Source organism: Agelaius phoeniceus, chromosome 7, assembly GCF_051311805.1.
Source record: "Agelaius phoeniceus isolate bAgePho1 chromosome 7, bAgePho1.hap1, whole genome shotgun sequence".
Classification (NCBI taxonomy): Eukaryota; Metazoa; Chordata; class Aves; order Passeriformes; family Icteridae; genus Agelaius; species Agelaius phoeniceus.
Window position 1 is genome coordinate 31,089,086 of NC_135271.1, and position 17,411 is coordinate 31,106,496.

A 17,411-nucleotide genomic window follows, 5' to 3' on the forward strand; every position below is an offset into this window, starting at 1 on the left:
AAAGTCAACATTCGGGAAGCATGTTTTAGCTCTGCTGTGCCACAGGAGCTCGGGCTGAGAGTGGCTGTCTGGGGCTGGCCCTGTGGCCTGGACCTCTCTGAGAAGGGGCATCACTAACACTGACTGCTGTCCACTTCTGCAGAAATATAAATCCCGGTCTTAGAACCTGACCTGTATGTTCATTCCCAGTACCGGCACCATGCATTTCTCTTTTTTCCCTCGGCTTCATGTGGGGAAACAAAATATTGAAAATAATTAAAAAAAACTAAACCCAAACCCAACCCACCAACCAAAGCCAACAGACACACCGGTCCGAAGCAGCTCCCGGGATTTTAAAGGTGTTTACCATGAGCAGCTCTCGGGTCACCGTGCGCCGAGCTCCGCTCGGCCGCCGTGATGGAGCCGGGGCCGGAGCGGGCCCGCCGCCTCAGCGGGAAATGGCGGGAAGGCGGCGGCCGCGCGCGGGGCACCCGGGGAAGGATCAAACGAGACCGACGCGGCGGGACCGTCCCTGCTGACCCCGGTGTGAACGTGTTTATTTCACGCTGCGGTCGCGGGTCGCTTTACAGAAACATCTCATGCTAGACCCCGCGCGGGGTCGAAGACGGAGGGGAACACGTGTATTCAAACGTAACTATTAAATAGCCTGTACACAAAACTTCAGTCTGTTACCCTGAAAGCACGAGGGCCGAGCCCCAGCACGGCCACACCGGCGCTGCCACCTTACCCCCAGGTGTCTATAAGCCTCGACCCCCGCGGCCGGCCCGGGCCGGTCCCGCTGGAGCCCCAGCGCCCGGGTCCCCCCCTCAGCCGCGCTCCAGGGCAGGCACGGCCCCGGGGCCCCATGAGCGTCCATTCCGGGCCTGAGGGTCCGCGGAGGCCGCCCCCAGCCGGGGTACTGCTCGCCGTGTCCGGCGAGAGTCCGAGAGCCGGCCGCCCTCTCCCCGCAGCCCTGCCCCCGGCGGAGAAACGCCCCCCGCCCGGGTCCCGCCGCGTCTCGGCTCGGCCCGCGGAGGCAGCAGCCGCCGGCTGTCCCGGCAGTCACAGGTCGCGGCTGTCCTCCCGCTTGACGCCGTCCGCCGCCGCCTTCAGCTTCTTGTTCTGGTGAGTCTTGACGTGCTTGGCCAGGTGGTCGCTGCGCATGAAGCGCTTCCCGCACTCGGGGCAGACGAAGCGCTTCTCGCCCGTGTGAGTCCGCAGGTGCCGCTGCAGCTCGTCGGAGCGGGTGAAGCTCTTCCCGCAGAAGAGCCAGTTGCAGACGAAGGGCCGCTCGCCCGTGTGCCAGCGCAGGTGCGCCTTCAGGTGCGAGGTCTTGCCGTACACCTTGCCGCAGCCGGGGATGTGGCAGATGTGCTGCTTCTTCTTGCCCGGCTCCGCCTCAGGGGCGCTGCCCGCGGCCGACTGGCAGTTGGGGCAGCGGCAGCGGCGGCACCTCCTGGCCGTTGCCGCCAGGGGAGACTTGGTCTGCAGCAGGGCGGCGATCTGCGTCTGGTACTGAGCGAAGTCCGAGTGCCCCAGCACCAGGCTCCGCGGCAGCGCCGCCGCTGCGGGGAAGCGGTGGCCGCAGCCGCCCGGGGCGCTGGCCTGCTGGATGCTCCACCAGGGGATGTCCTCGGGCGGCGGGTTGGGCGACAGTTGCCGGCAGGGCTGGGCGGGCGGAAGCAGGTTGGAGTACCCGGGCGGCAGGGCGGCCTGGGCGGCGTAGGGGACGTAGGCGGGCGGGCAGCTGGACGGCAGGGCGGCCATGGAGGAGGGCAGCATCTTGACGGGGGAGAACTCGTAGGGATAGGAGGGGTCCGCCGGGGGGGTGAGGGGCAGTTCGTGAGAACCCCCGAAGGAGGGTTGCAGGTGGTTCTTCTGAGGGGTCAACCCCAAGCTGGGATGTGGCGGCGGCAGCCCTCCCGGGGAGTGCGCTGGCATCTCGCCGCTCCACGGGTGGAAGATCCTAGAGGGGGATCCCAGCGTCGGGTCGTAGGAGACCGGCAGGAAATCCGAGGGCGCTGCGCCCGGCTGCCCGATTCGGCTACAAGTAGCGGCCAGAAGAGCCAGGGGCGAGTGCTTGGCCAAGTCTGGGGAGGCGCTGGGGGTGCGGTCCTGCGCAGGAACGGGAGGGAGGGGAGAAGGGAAGGAGGGAAGAGAGCGCGTTACTCGCCGCCCGCAGACACCGGCCTGCGAGAAACTTCCCGCACCACTGCCCGTGCGCGGCTAGGGCCGGCCCGCCGCTCCCCGCACGGCCGGTAAACTTTCCGAAAACAATGCGCACCCAGAGGGCAGGACGTGCCCGGCCCCCCCGCTCCGCCCAGAGACCGGTCCCGCCTGCGGCCGGCGCTGCCGGCCCCGCTGCCGCTCCTGAGCTGGGGAAGCAGCCGCTGTGGGCAGGGAGGCAGCCCCCGCGCCCCCCACACCCCTTGCCACGGAGCACTGCCTGGAGTTACTAACGGGCTGCTGGCAGGAGAGGGAAGTTCCAGGCCCTAGAAGCCCGAGCCCGGCCTCCTACTACCGCGGGGTCCCCACCTACCTCTCCGGGTCGCCCGCCGGGAAAAGCCCCGGGAGGGAGGCGGCTGACACCAGCTGCCCCCGCGCAATGCGGGTCACAACCGTGGGACTCGGCACAGTTCGAGGAACACCGGGTGCGGGTACTGACCTGGAGGAAAGCCTGAAGGGAATCGTTCCGGAGGACTGCCACCGCGGCCATGGCTACTGCGCCCGGGGCGAAGGGAAGGCGCCGGGGCACTGCCGCGGCATGAGGACGCCAAGGGGAAGACGAGGAGCTGCCCAGTTTCCTTCTCTCTCCCCCTCTCTCTCCCTTTCCTTCTGATCTCTTCGCCTCCGTGCGCGTCCCACCCCCCCGCGCTGCGCGATCTCCGCGGACTGTCTGACTGCGCCAGGATCACCTCCAAGAATTTGATAAGGACTTTGCCGGGCCGCCAACCAGTCAGAGGGAAGATTTATGGCTTTGAAGTTTGCCGCTACCCAATCATCAAAGAATAGCGGCTCTTTCAGAAGCGAAAGCAAATCCTTTGAATCCACAAAGCTCCTATGGTGTGTTTGTTGGTCTGGATAAAAGAACTGATTATTAGGGGGGATGGGAAGGGAGGAGATAAAGGCGGGACAATTAATGAAGTAATCACTATGTGGGAAATGTATATACACAAATAATTGGATTTTCTTGATCAAAGGACCCCTTACCGCCTAGAGACCCTCGCGTTGGATGTGCAAGACACTGGATCTCCCCTCCTTTTTTTTTTTTTTTTTTTTTGCAATTAAATTTGTGGCAGAGCCCTAAAGTGACAACGCGTCTTTGTTATCGCTCGAGGAATCTGCCTCCGGATTCCTCTGATAGTGTTTAAAGACTGAAGGTAACATAGCACATGGAGTTCACCTGGTCGGGGCTGGTCAATCCCAGCCGTCAAACTTCCCTGGAGTAATTGTCGGTGGTTCCTCCCCGCTCCCTCCCTCCGCCCGCCCTTCCCCCGAGGCTGAGGGGTATGCCCTCGATATGACTCGGCAAATAACCGCGCATTTTCTCCTCTGGTAGCTGGATTTGTTTCACTTCGCTCAGCCGGCATTGCCCCCTTGTTACCGGGAGCCCCCGCCTGGCGCGGGGCCAGGCCAGGCGCCCAGCCGGGCCCGGGGAGGAGCAGCGGGCTGCCACCAGCAGCAACCGTTCTCTCAGACAGACACACCGACAAACCGGGCAGCCGGGAAACAGAAGGGAAAAGTTTCCTCTTCCCTAGCGGGAGCCGGGTGTAAGGAGCATAATTTCTTTAAATGAAGACCGGAGTCTCTCTTGGCGGGCCTGCCGAGCCGGCCTGTCTTGCGCCGGCGGGGAGTGGAGATCGGGGTGGCTCCTCGGGAGCACGAACGCTGCTATCGGGTCTCTGCCTCCCCTGCTCTCTCACCTCCTGCCCCAAAGACAAAGTCGGCCCCAAGCGCTTTGTTACTTCATCCCGCACCTTTCGGCCTCTGTCTGTACATCTCTATACGCATGTGTGTATGAAGGATCTAACCTGTCTTGCGTTCGACCATGTGTGAGGCTATTGACCCTCTAACCAGCACCAGGCACATCTGGGTCACAGCTTGCCGCCACCGTCGGCTGCTGAGCTCAGTGGGCTGCAGATCTGGCGGGCCCCCTCGCATGTGCCGCCCAGCAAGGGGCAGGCGGGGCCCCGCGCCTCTCCGCGGGCCCGCTCAGCTCCGCGCTCCGCCGGGGGCCCTGGAAACGCGCTCCTCTCCTCCCCGCTTCCCCATCTGCTCCGAGGCCATCGCAAACGCCGGCCTGTTTGGCCAGGTACCAAACCAGGACGTTCATCTCCGTCTTGAGGAGGTGGGGGTACTCTTTCGGGCAGATGCCGGCTGGCTCTGGTCCTCTGGAGCTGTTTGCACAGGTAACTCGATCCTCCCCGCAGTCGCTGGGTTCAATTGTATTCGCACCGCCACTGAAGTCTCTTTAAACGCCAGCACACAGAGATCTTTATCTGCCTTTCCTGTGGAAACAATCACTGTGCGCTCAAAGACTTTCAAGAGTTGTAGGGCTTGAATTAGATCGGTTTCTTTGAAGGGATTAAAGTGCCAAGTCCTCTCCCACGGCTCCATATTGAGTCCCGGGGAGAAATAAAAGCTCGACCCCATGTAACACTACGCAGGAGCCATATCAAGCTCTTCCCATGTGCCAGGTAACCGCTTCACCAGGTTGGCAACAGGAAGACATGGGTCCCGCATCCAGCGCTTTTACCACGCACTGATGCATCGAGGCAAGGTTCGCCGCTGCTGCAGGACCCCGCGGCCCGGCACCTCCATCCACCAAACACGAACACCTCCCAGTACCGCCGCTGAGCGATCTGCCGGGGGCTGCGCCGCGTCAACACGGGACATGGCGGCTAACGGGGAACCACAGCGAGCCCCGGCCGACAGCGCGGCCGGCAGGACACGCACACAGGCACTACCCCGCGCACCCCCGCCCGCAGCCCTCGGGTGCCCCCCGCTCACTGCCACGCTCCAGCCGCGCCCCTAGAGCCGCATCGGGGCAGGAGCGCACTTGTCGTCCCCTCTGGTCTAAGCTGTAGCTGGGGCAGCCGGAGCTGAGGGGGAGCCACACGTGGGGAGCCCGACCCGCACCTCGGCTTCCCGGAGGAGCAATAACTCGCTAGACGAGCGGAACGGCGGCGCTCGCGCTTGCGTTGTCCCTAAACCTCCGTATCTCCAAACTTATGTCAAACCCAGAGATATGCGAGATGCCCGATTTAACCCCTACCTCGATTTTTGTTAATTCGTTTTACCTAGTAATTGCTAGATGAATACTCAGAACAATGTTTCTAAACGAAATGAGAGGGGATAGGTAGATCAGGAGACACTGAACACCCCGAGGTTCCCTCCATTCTCTAAAGTACGGTATTTCCCCATATATCTCGACGAACCCAAATAATTTGTCAAGTTGCAAAAAAGTTAGTGGAAAACTGGATAAGTTTCTACACTACAAATGCCATAAATCTGCATCCTAGAAAGTACATTACCTAAAAATCGAGAATAAATTCTCATTTCTCGAAGAAACCAATGGGCTGAAAAATGAAACGCTGCAGTCATAATTTTCTGTACAAATAATTAGTGTTCAAACTCGGAGCATTTCAGTCTCCTGAAATGTATTCTTAATGAAGTGATGTTCAGAGCTGTCATTAAAAATGCAGGGCTGGAAGATCAAAGTACAATATTTATTTTAGAAATTTGTTTCAGTTATCAGGAGATACAGGTATCAAGGCCAAGTGTCAATTCAGTTACACAAAGCACGATTTCCATGAGAAATGGGCTGCCGCTCCGTCCTAGTGTAAAGCAAAGGGACACCAGAGCTGAATTGCAGCGCGGGGCCGGGGCGCTGGGGGCTGCTCCCGGCGCCGCAGCCGGGCCAGGGGCAGCTCGGAGAGCGGCGCTGAACAGCACAGCCCTGCTGGAGCTTTGGCCCGCAGCTCAAGGGGCCGGTCCCCAGCGGCGGGGCTGTAGGGGCCGGAGCAGCTCTTGGGCCCACCGGGGAGGCAGGGCCGCGCCGGGGGCAGCCCGGCGGCCCCGAGGCAGAGCCGGAGCCTGAATTGCTCCAGTCACGGGGCTGAGGCGCAGGGAGCTCCCGGAGCCCCGCTGCCTCCATGGGACCCTGCCTGCTACGGCGGGCGGCGAGACCCCTACCGCCCCCGGGGTCAGAGGGGCTCAGGCTGCACTGGGCTGCATGGATACTGTCGATTTAACACAGGAGGTGTAAATCACGAGTCACCATCACCGTTTCTTAGATAGGTGTCTTAAAAATCAGGATTTTTCAGATCCAGGTATCCCAGAGTGGCTGTACCACCATGCAGGGTTCTGTGGACCTTGGTTTGAATGCAGGCAGCATACCTGGAATAACAGCTGCTTGCATGCCAGTGGTGCCCTCCATGGTTTCTGCTGTGCCTCTGACTTCAGGGCCCCAAGTACCTCACCCTGGAGCCTACCCCACAACCTGTCCCAGTGATGGCTCACGCTGCCACAGCCAGGTCCTCTCATGACATTCACTTTTCCAAAGTCATTTGCAGTCATCTCCCTTGACCCCCCCATGATCAAACTTTGATCGGCTCTGGCCGCCTGCCTGTCCACAGCCTGGGGTTCCTGCATTGCTTTCCACTAAACACTGTTCTTTAGCAATTGTGACAAAGAATCAGAGACAGGATCATTTTAAAGTGAACAGCTGCATTAACTTTGAGCCAAACCTCCTAGTCAAGTTGTCCATAAGAGTGGCAAAATTTAAACCTGAAAAAGCTTTAATAAGCTTGCTCCAGAAGGCCGTGTCTTCACACCATCCCTCATTTCTGGTTTAAAGATGTACTAACAGAATCCACCCATCCACAACAGCAAGAAGTTTCACCAGAAGGTAAATTACCCTAGGTATATAGCTTCAGGCACGTGTGGATACACCGTCAATAGTTCTGAGGTATGTGCCATTAATACTATTTTTATTTACTTCAGCATATTCACATTTTTACAGTAGACAACATGACTGCATAAGATGATTACCAGTTCACACAGTGTAATTTGAACATCAGTAGATGAAAATAAAAAACATTAAAAACTGCTATGGTATCTCCTGCTTTTTTTCCTGTGCTTTAGGGAAAACCACAAAATTCTAGACAAGATTGGCACATGTTAAGGCATATTTAGGATTTAAAGGCTTGCCTCAACATTTCCCAGTGTAGGTATAGATTTGACAAAGATTAATAGAGGATTTCCCAAACTTCTGAAAGCTGAGTTGCCCTTTATGAGAAGTAGAACAAGTTTCATGCCTCACAAAGTTTAATGCCTCACAAAATTGTTGTTGAAGTTTTAAATATCTTAATGTATTCATCTTCTGCTCTATCTTTGGCTGGCCCTTTGTGACTCTTCCTCCTGTCTTGGGGAACACTGGTGAACATTTTTGGATATACTTACTTCCCTGGTTTCCATATTTTAAAAAAGGAATCAGACTCTTAATCATAACAATATTGAAAGTGTTATTCTTGGCTCTACTTGGAATGCCTGGGACACTTTTAGTTCAAGATGATAATTTCAATATTTCTGGAAATGCTCTCTGCCTCTGGCATACATGGCTGCATTTTTGTCACAGCTCTAACAGCTAGAAATGGACTCCTACAAAACAGAAAGCAAACCAAGACTCTGGTGAGCAGCTGAAAAGGATCTGCTGTGTGCATCCTGCTTGTTCTCTCCTTTGGGGAAACACTAGGTAAAAAAAGCCTCTGTATTTTTGATGGAATGCATTTGTTTGGGGAAGACTGGATGGGAACTTTTAATTTTATGACTACAGATACATATAGCTAATTTTTTTACATTGCAGTTAGTACAGAATGAAAAGGTAATTAAATTGTTATTTACTTCCTCTTAACTACAGAGAGTATATTATCTAAAAATTTGTCTCATGATAATTAGTTTTAGTTACTTAGTATACTTATTGAAAAATTAAACAGCTGTCTGTGTCTACACTGTGTTAGAACTGGAAACAGCACAAAGTTTATCCAGAAAGATCCTTGTTTAACTTACACACAAATACTGGACGATCACATGGCTGCCACATTGCTGTTGATTTGGCTGAGTGGATCAATCCAACACTGTAAAAATACACCTGTTATTTAACAAACTCATGCTGTAATTTTAGAACCTTTTGGTAGAGAAAACAGTAAGTATTTTCTAATGGCAGTATTTTTCAATATTTCAAGAAGCACTTTTGAAATAACCCATTCTTCAAGGACTACTGAACAAGAACATATAAAAATGTCCATAATCTTTGTTATAAAAGGCAAGTGCTCTACATAAACTCTTCAACAACTTCACTTTAGTTGGGGGGAAAAGCCCAGAGATATGAAGAAAAAGCCTAATAGTTACATTGTGAGGATCAAAACAGGGACACAGGTATGGTACATGACTGGCATTAAAGGTGTCTCAGGAAAGAGATATTGTCTTCACCCTATGGGAGAGAATCTGAAGACCCTCTCTGTATAATGCTTTCAAGGTAGGTTTTTCCAGTTATGCATACATATTAGTGAAAGGCAGCCTATAAACTATGACATAGGTGAGTGCCCCCAACAGGGGGAGAGTTTTTGAACAGCACCTAGAAAAACTAGATTTCTAAATTGAGGTGTTTGGTTTTTTTTAAATGCCAGTCTTCTTGACTGCCACCAGAGGTTCAGGATCCCATGAAAGATTGGGGAAAATTAAATTACAATTCTGAAATGACTTATCTCTCCCTAGCTGAACAGTGCTCTCATAGACTGGCAGAAAAGTCTTTTCAGGAAAGCAGTGTACAGTATGTTTCTGCGTCATTTCATAAATTGACGCCTTAAGTGGTGCAGAATAATACATAAATAGTTAAATGCATAAATTACATTAACTACCCAAATATAAATTTCCCTCCCTCCAATTCTGAAAATTAAAATACAATAAATAAAATTATTTCAAATGTATTTCAAATACACAATATTTTTTACTATGCTCTCCATCTTCATAGAGCTATAAAAAGATGAAGTCATTCTAACCATACTCTTACATGCTAGAGTCAGCTTTCTTCCCCTTCTTTACAAGGGGAATGACCCTTGCCATACACACAACTGCTCCAGGCTTGAAAAGAGGAGCTCCTTGCCTCAGTTCTGCACATAGATTATGAGGCTGCTCCTCACCAAACCTTGAACAACTTACCCCAGCTCAGCCGAAACCTCAGGAGTATTGGCTGAGGCATGCACCTTCTGCTGGCTGGCTGGCCATGCCAATGAAAGCAAACAACCCTAATCTGGGAATAAATCACCTTTCACTTCAGTCTTCAATCAGCTCCTATTGCTCAGGGCCAAACAGCTTGACCAGCTGTTTGAGAACCCAGACAAGATGAGGAGAAAGGATATTCTCCTCAAAGATGAGTATATCAGCACGGCCATGACTCATGAACTAGTCTAATGAACAGTATAATTTTTCTCACACTTCTGGAATCTCTGAGACAGAGGGAGAAAAAAGATAAGATCTTCAAATTGTTACATTTTTGGGCTTTTCTCCCTCAGTAAATCTCACACTCCTATTTTCCTACTACATGAAGAAAACTCACATAATCTACTGGCATTGAGCTGACATAAGCACATATTACATATGAAAGAAAGAAGAGTACCTGGCAAAACACAGATACTGCAACAAAGTGGAAATTTATTAGTCTAAATTACCTTGTTCTTATGCCTGGAAATAGGAATGAGACTACGATGCTGCAGTGCTGGCACTCCAATGCCCAAATGATATAGAAATCTGCAACTGAAAACTACTGACTGCGTCTTAGGAGGTCACACTAAACCACAAAGAACTATTTTCCAAATTTTTTGTCTTAAAAAGAAGCTTGGAGAAAAATCCAAATGCCAAGTCATGCAATTTAATCTGTAATCAGACTAACTTTATAAAATGCTGCCATTCTTATCAATGCACAATGGGGCTGAAAAATAATATTCTGTCAAGATTCTTACAGAAGGCACTGGAGTAGATGCCCAGAAAAACTGAATTGGGCTCATGATTTACTACTTTTTTTCTACTTCCATTGCTACACATGCTAAGTGTACTTGGCACACAGAGTGATTCAAAAAGAAGCTGCTCTGTAGTGCCAGTGCTTCTCTTTAATGAGATACAGTTATCAGTTGATTTATGAATTTCTGCTGCCTGTTCTCATTAAGGGTAAGGTAATTTGCATTCTAGAAGTAAGACTGTTTACAAGAGAACACAGTAATCAAAATCCCTCTAAATAAAGTTTTAGAAATGTACACAGGCTAGAGGTAGTTCTAGGAATGTGCATAACTTTATCCATTAAAGTCTATTGCAAAGACTCAAGAGAAGGTGTTACATCTCCAGTTTTATCTAGTTTTCCAAATTAGTATAGCATTCATCTCAGGAATTCAATATGGGAAGAGACAAAATGAACTTTCTGCTTCAGCCTTCTGATACCCTGGTGACCTCCTCCTCCTGGGAGATCCTATGCTGTTAATTTAGATACCATATGCCTCACTGGTCATCAATTCAACTGCTGCTCTCTATGTTACAGCCTTCACAGGATCTTGATCACACTGCCTATAAAACGAATCATTTCCTCTACCTACTGTTGCTCTACCAGTCAGACAGGCTCCAGCTGATCAGTATTTTCTTATAAATACTTAGAAATAGCACAATCTAGTCTGCTTTGTTCTTTCTTTTGGTATATGCTTCTCCACTATAATTTAGACACTATTTGCAGTGCTCCAAAGTAAAGCATCAACAACTGGAAGACAGCAGAGGAGGAATGTATGAAAAACAGAGCTGCACAGACTCTGAACTTACACTGGTCAGATGTCTGAATGTAGCCCAGCATTTTGGCAGGGGTCAGAAGCAAAAGCCTAACCATCTAGGTGAAGAGAAAAGGTAACCTCCAAGCAGACAGCACATCAGTGCTGAGACTGACTGTGGAAGCTAAGAATGAGCATGGAATTACACATGTTAATACTGGTGACACTGATTATGAGAATACCAAGATGAATGGAGCAGCTCAGCCTGAGCAATTGATTGAAGCTGTTTTCATCTCTGTGGGGTGTTCTTCAACATTTCGCTCTATGCAGCCATATACAGCCACCTCTGACATTCAACTCATACATACATCCAACCTAGATAAGGGGTGGAAACTTTGTCTCCCCTTCCCTGCTCTCTCCTGCCACCAGCCAGAAAAGCAACTACACAGTTTCCCTTTCTTCTTTTTGTAAGCTGTCAACTTGCCAAGCTTACCAGTGACAGGGTATGTAAGGATATACCAGCCAGGTGTGAGAGGAATATTCAGGATATTTTTCTGAGTAACAGGAGGGCAGCTGCCGAGCTGGGTAGACACATAAGAAATAGGATCAATAAGCAAAATCTTGTGACAGTCCTGAGTAAGAAGGAGGTCAAACTTCAGTGAACGTACTGGGAGGAGCTTTAGTCACTTTGAGGTCATCATCTTTAAAGCATCTATCTTCACAACCCCTCTATAAAGATGTACTATGTTATTATAGCTTTTTTATCAAAGGCAACACAGGGGATCACATACCTTGTTCAATGTCATATATCAACCCTACTGAAGTGCAGGGAGTTGGACTGATGAGCAGAGGCCCACAGCTTGGGACCAAATAATACCATGTTGCAACTTATTTCCCTTGCAAAATCCAAACTCTTTTCTGTAGCACTCCCATCCCCCTGATTTCACATCAGTCTCTTCTGACACTTGTACACTCTCTTAGCAACTTTTGAATTATGAGCAGTTGTTAATCTTTCAGACAGAGTAAAACCCACATAAACTTGGACATGCAGAGAGGCAGCAGTGAGACTGTGGAGGCAATGAAGAGACAAACATGCAGCCTATGCAAATAAAGCTGCATGAACCAACACACCCACAATACCTATATTTCTACTCTTCCTGGTGGACAGCGATGAGAGCATATGATAGGTAAAAACCAGAGCCCAGCACCTTTGGTTTACAAAATACACATTAGGTGGGCTGTACTTAACAACCAGACATGCTTCTATAACTCTAACACTGAACATACTGAGCAGAAATAACTAGGTATTTGCTTACTTTAACAGCCCATCCTTTCTCTGCTTTAGCAAACTCCTCACTACAGGATTCTATCCAAGGCACTAGTTCCACTTGCCAATCATGAAAACAACCACTCTCAGTGGCGATGACCTCCCTTGAGGACAGATCTGCAAGCTTTGCTCCAGAAACAGCTTTGGGAATCAAGTAACGCTATCATCTGTATTTCATTGATCTCACACGTGGGAGCAATTAGAAGAGCTAATTTTCTCCACAACAAGTAGACCCTTTTTCTATGCCAGTTTTCTCTCACCCTCAGTAAGTGCTCCACCAACTTTTTCCAGTGAATCCTTGCACTACTGTATATGGTCAAACATAGTGAATCTGATCCTCTGCAAACACATGAGGCACAAGCTCACAACTATATTGCTCGATCAGCTAAGTTTTGGGACACTGCTTTTTGCCCTTACCATCAACTCATGTTTGGCTGGTTCCCTCTAACAGTCTTACAGGCATTAGTTATGAGGGAAGCAGCATGTTCACATAATGGAAGTCTGGAGAGTACAAAAGGGAAATAAAAGTTTAGGCTATTTTTTGCTCTTGACCATTCAGAAGAATTTACAGGATGTGGACAATTATTTATGTCTATCCCTTGTTCAGCACCCTTCCTTGATGTCCTAAATTCAATCCAGGTTTTGTTGTTGTCCTTTACCAATATATGCTGATATACAAAGAGCTAAATGAAGATCATAGGATATTGAGAAGTTTGTATTCCTGCCTGTCAAGAGTGTATGTGAGCTACTGGTAAACACAAATTTCCAGCTACTGATTAATTATTTTGTCAAAACCAAAACCAGTGTGATCTTAATACAAGTACCCAGGTTTAGTCTGTCTGAGCAGACAGATTATATATTTAATTGTAATGGGCTGTAAATATCTGAGATCTTTATAAATGGAGAAACTAATAGTATCTATATTTAGATGTTTGAGAGAAGCAAGGGTTTTTACAAGACCGATCTGCAAAAATTGAAGTGATGTATTTTGATTGTTGAGTATTTTTCTGATCTCTTGCTCTGTTTAATTTGAAGGTGAAAAATATATGCTAGGAATATCCATCTCTGTGTAGTTTGCCTAAAGAAGCCAATCATTTTTTGCAATGTAATGAACCTCAATAAAAGGAGAAAAGTAAGTTATTTTTACACTACATCATTCTCATGATGAAGAAAAGAGAGAAAACAATCTCCTCAGATGAAAGATTACCACTATTTTTGCTTCAAAATGCTTAAAAAATGATGGAGAAATCAAAGAAAAGATATTTCCATCACACCATCTAGTAGCATATTTATAGAGAGACACCTGGAGAAATATTTGCTGATAATATATACTATACATCACTTATGATTTTTATCACCTGCTTTGTAGTCTGTCTTTCTGAAGTTAAAACCACTAAATTTCTAGCACACTGAACAATTACTATTTTTGAAAATTAATAATTCCAGATTTTTTATTGTGCTGACATTTTCTGTAAACTTATGACAGAAAATACTTTTTCCAAAGCTTACAGTAAGATATAAGATAATGATTATAAAATAATCCTTTAAAAACTTGATACTGATGAAGTACTGCAGGTCTAGAGAAGAAAAAATGTTTTACTTTGAACCATCAAAAATTGAAGATTTTTTCCCTGATCTTTGAAAGAGGAACCAGATCTCAAGATACAGATTGCAGTATTACAGCAATTTCCCATTGTAGAAAAGGGAGGAATTTTATATCAGGAACATTTTATTTGCCTTTGCTTTTGTAATTTGAATTACTAATCCATTTGTAATTTTGTTCTAAACTATAGCACTTGGCTTCTCAAGAATCTTCTAAAGCATCTTAAAGTGGTTTTCTCCTACAGGTATTACATACATTTTAAGACACTCTGCAAGATGATTTACTGCCTTATTATAGTATACGATGAGAAAAATATTCAAAAATTTACTAAAGGTTGCCTCTACCATGAAACCTAATGGTTCATGTATTTTTTCTTCTTGTCTCATGTAGCTTCCTCTCTTTTCTTCTAAGTCTCTCTCATAGAAGTTTTCTTCTGCATTGTCCCCAAGGCCATTAATTCCCTTATGAAAGACCATTAATATCTCTCTCTTCATGCCCATCCTTTGAAAGTTCTCCCCCAAGTGTCACCCAGAAATTGGATACAACAGAGATTAACACTGTGGGAAGCCACAGGGTGAAACAAGCAAGCTCTGCCCCCTCAGAAATAACAAATCATGTGCTCTCCATTGGTTCCATGCAGCAGTTGGAAGAAGCAGTGAAGCTGGCACCTTACCACTGCACTGTGGCAGAGACAGTGAAGAATCCCCCTCTAATTCTTTTAACACAAAGGAAGACAGAGAGAAAAACCATGACCATGTTTCCTGCATGCTGTAATTGAGCAGAAATGGCAAGAGAAATTTCAGTAGGAAATACTGAAATTTCCCAAGAAAGTATCTTATAATCCTCAGAGTATTGTCCATAGCTCAAAAAATACCTTAAAAGAAAGAAAAGTAGCCTTTAATGCAGTTGAATCAATACCTGTCATAAACACTGTATTTCCTCTGAAAGTTTGTATCACTTCTAGCCTGTCAGCAACATTTTCAAGTACTACCTGTATGCACTTGTCTTATAATCAAAGGAAGGAAATATTTATATTCTCAGAACTTCCATGTACAAATTAAAAAAAGAATTTAAAAAAGTAAGCTATAAATGGAACACTGACTGGAATTTCTTTCTGAAAGCACTATATTGAGTTACTAATGAGTTTCTAATAGAGAAAACTCTTTCTTACTGCTTATACTTAGTGGTTTAACAACACTTATGCTCACCTTCTTCAATTGTACTGTTGCACAGGGAGTCCAGAATGTTGTCTTTTTTGCCTCCTATTTTCTCCATAATTTGCAGATATACTCTAAAAACCACTGGGAATTTCCAGCTTAAGTGTAAAACTCATGCACATCTAGGTTCAGCAAAGGTAGCCATCTCTAACAATCTCAGCAAACACAACACAGCTGACAGCTGAATGTTACCAGTGGGGCCTCAGAAACAGGGCTTAACAATTTTGTTTAAGATCACAAGTTCTCCACCAACACTTGAGCCACAGAAGAATGCTCATTAGCTGTTATAAAAGTAAAATTGGTAGGGCTTTGTGTTTCAGGGGAGGGTCTGAAAGGTACATACAAGCAGATGCACCAACACATTAGAGAGTACTATAAATTCTTAAATTTAAACAATTTGCGCTCTTTTCTTCCTCTTGATAATACAAAATCATACGTTTCAGTTAAATACATTTTTTTGCTCTACGTTTAATCAGGTTCATATTTCTTTCTGTTTAGTTCCCACTAGTTTCTATTACATAGCATTCAGTACGACTTTTTTATTGTGAAAAAACCCACATTTTGTAGCTGGAGCTGTTTTGTCCCACTCTTGTTTTCTTTAATCTTTTGTTTGATGCATGGAAAGATGCTAACGTTTTTTGTACTATCTTAACTGTAGTGATCCGGGAGCAAAGCAAATGAGATTTAGTAGATATGTTTCTGTTGTCATTATTAAACCTCATATGCTTTGCTATGTAGGCAACATGTTTTATTTCTCTTAACCTGAAAGAGGTTTCTGTCTTATTGTTGCAATTTATTAAGGGCAAACAATCTAGGGCTTATAATAGGCCTGTAGGCAGAACAAAGCCCTTGTCAAATGGAAGGGTTGGCTGCTCAGCTGGGTAGCATGTAAATGTGCAAAAAGAACTGTTTTGTTCAAAGACACTAGACATGCTTTTTAAATAAAACATCTCATAAAATTGAGAGTTGCCATTTAAGTGTTGTGTTGGAAATGTTAATTTAAAAAAAATAATTTCATTGAAGAAATGAATGCAGTTGCACTGAATTTTTTTTTGTAAACTCTCAAATAAAATCTCACATATCACTAAGGCTTTTATTAGAGGCTCAACATACTATGTTCCTCAAACAGCAGTTTATTGTCATTTTATAACACTGTGTTATGCAAGTTCAGTGACTACTGTACTCACCTAGGCAGACAGTGTAAGCCTAATCTTATCCAAAAGGTATTTCTCATTTTTAATATGGGAAATCACCCTGCCTGTTTCTTTAACATAGTATCATGTCTCAAAAAGTAAGGCAGTTTCTCATTCTACAGTTCATTTAAAATTTCTCATTATGTGCCTCTTTGCAAGAGCTGAAATTAAAATGACAGATAAAGATTACAACATAATAGGCATTTTTTAATGCACTGGTCCACTTGGGCACAAGCAGTTCTTTTTTTCTCTTCTGTTGAAATGTATAATCAGGACAATATCATCAATTAGATTTTTCACTTTAACTTTCCATAATGTTTCCAGACTTCTCTATTTGGCAAAGACAATTGGGACAGATTTCTTTATTTTTTCCTCTGGCCTAAAACTCAAAACCCCCCACTTTCCAAACTGTTACCACCGAAGAGTTTATTAAATGGCTGAAAAAGACAGCTGGTCCCACCATCTGTTAAAAATTTTCAGGGGCCAAATGAAACAGGTTACACCTTTAGCCATGCCAAGTCTTCCAATACCCCCTCCCTCTCACAGCCTGTGGAGGGCTAATCTGAATTTCACGCTCTGATTTTGCTATTGCTAATGTCTGAGCTTCTTATGTGTGCTTCTTGTAGTTGCTTATATTAGTTCTCTAGCAGTATCAAAAGCTCCCTCTCCTTTCAACCTAGCTCATTTGCAATCAACGGAATCCTGGCTCTACAGTCTCCTTTACAATAAGATACTGTACCTTGAAGGAAACCCACAGAGAACCTAATATGTTACTTTTTTGGAGCAACAGAGAAAATCAGGAGTACATTTCTGTTGTTTTGCAGCCACTTTTCTATAAATGCTAATGGAAGTAATTCAGATGTGCCAACAAAGACAGAATCTGCAACACACTGCAGGTGTGAGGGGGCTGAAACAAAAGGGATGCTAACCCTAATGGTATTTCTTGTCATTAACAATTCTTTGATGTTCATACTCGAGGCTCTCTTTTATCTTGCAGTTTTTCAGCCATCTTTGTTAACATGCAGTGCAACTAAACCTTTTTTTCCTTAACCTTTAAAGACATCTGCAAAATGTTTATGCTAAGTTAGTTTCCACAGCATCTATCTGTAACACACATTGAAGTAAAATGAGATAAAGCTTGCAAGGTTATTACTAAAACATCAGTAAGTTCCTATCATTAAGTGAAAGGAACAGATCAATAAAAAGAAGCTCTTAATGTTACTTTAATAAGGATGAGTTTCTTGTAAAAGGACTGGGGATTAACTTCAGTGTAACAGAAGCAGT

At 46.4% G+C, this 17,411-nt stretch overlaps 2 protein-coding genes across 3 annotated transcripts in view; both read right to left on the bottom strand.

The window, feature by feature from the left end:
* Positions 1–504: 504 nt before the first annotated feature.
* Positions 505–2,993, bottom strand: SP5 (Sp5 transcription factor). The gene is made up of 2 exons (XM_054636779.2): positions 2,645–2,993; positions 505–2,094 (listed from the first exon to the last, which is right to left on the bottom strand). Exons 1-2 carry the CDS (start codon positions 2,693–2,695, stop codon positions 1,042–1,044), a joined length of 1,104 nt encoding a protein of 367 aa, XP_054492754.2. The 5' UTR covers positions 2,696–2,993; the 3' UTR covers positions 505–1,041.
* A 927-nt stretch (positions 2,994–3,920) lies between these two features.
* MYO3B (myosin IIIB) overlaps positions 3,921–17,411 on the bottom strand; it is a 211,785-nt gene continuing 198,294 nt past the window's right edge. Inside the window, exon 39 of one of the 2 annotated variants that reach the window (XM_077181419.1) lies at positions 3,921–4,487. The gene's annotated coding sequence lies outside the window, so the exon portion shown is untranslated. Of the gene's footprint in view, positions 4,488–7,867; positions 8,118–17,411 lie in introns of those variants that run through there. The other variant, XM_077181420.1, reaches the window with a different exon arrangement.

Excerpts from the sequence above, each read along its gene's own strand:
- SP5 (XM_054636779.2), bottom strand. The coding sequence starts at position 2,695 with ATGGCCGCGGTGGCAGTCCTCCGGAACGATTCCCTTCAGGCTTTCCTC. Across the intron at positions 2,095-2,644 it reads CCCTTCAGGCTTTCCTCCAG|GACCGCACCCCCAGCGCCTC; the intron begins GTCAGTACCCGC and ends GTTCCTGCGCAG.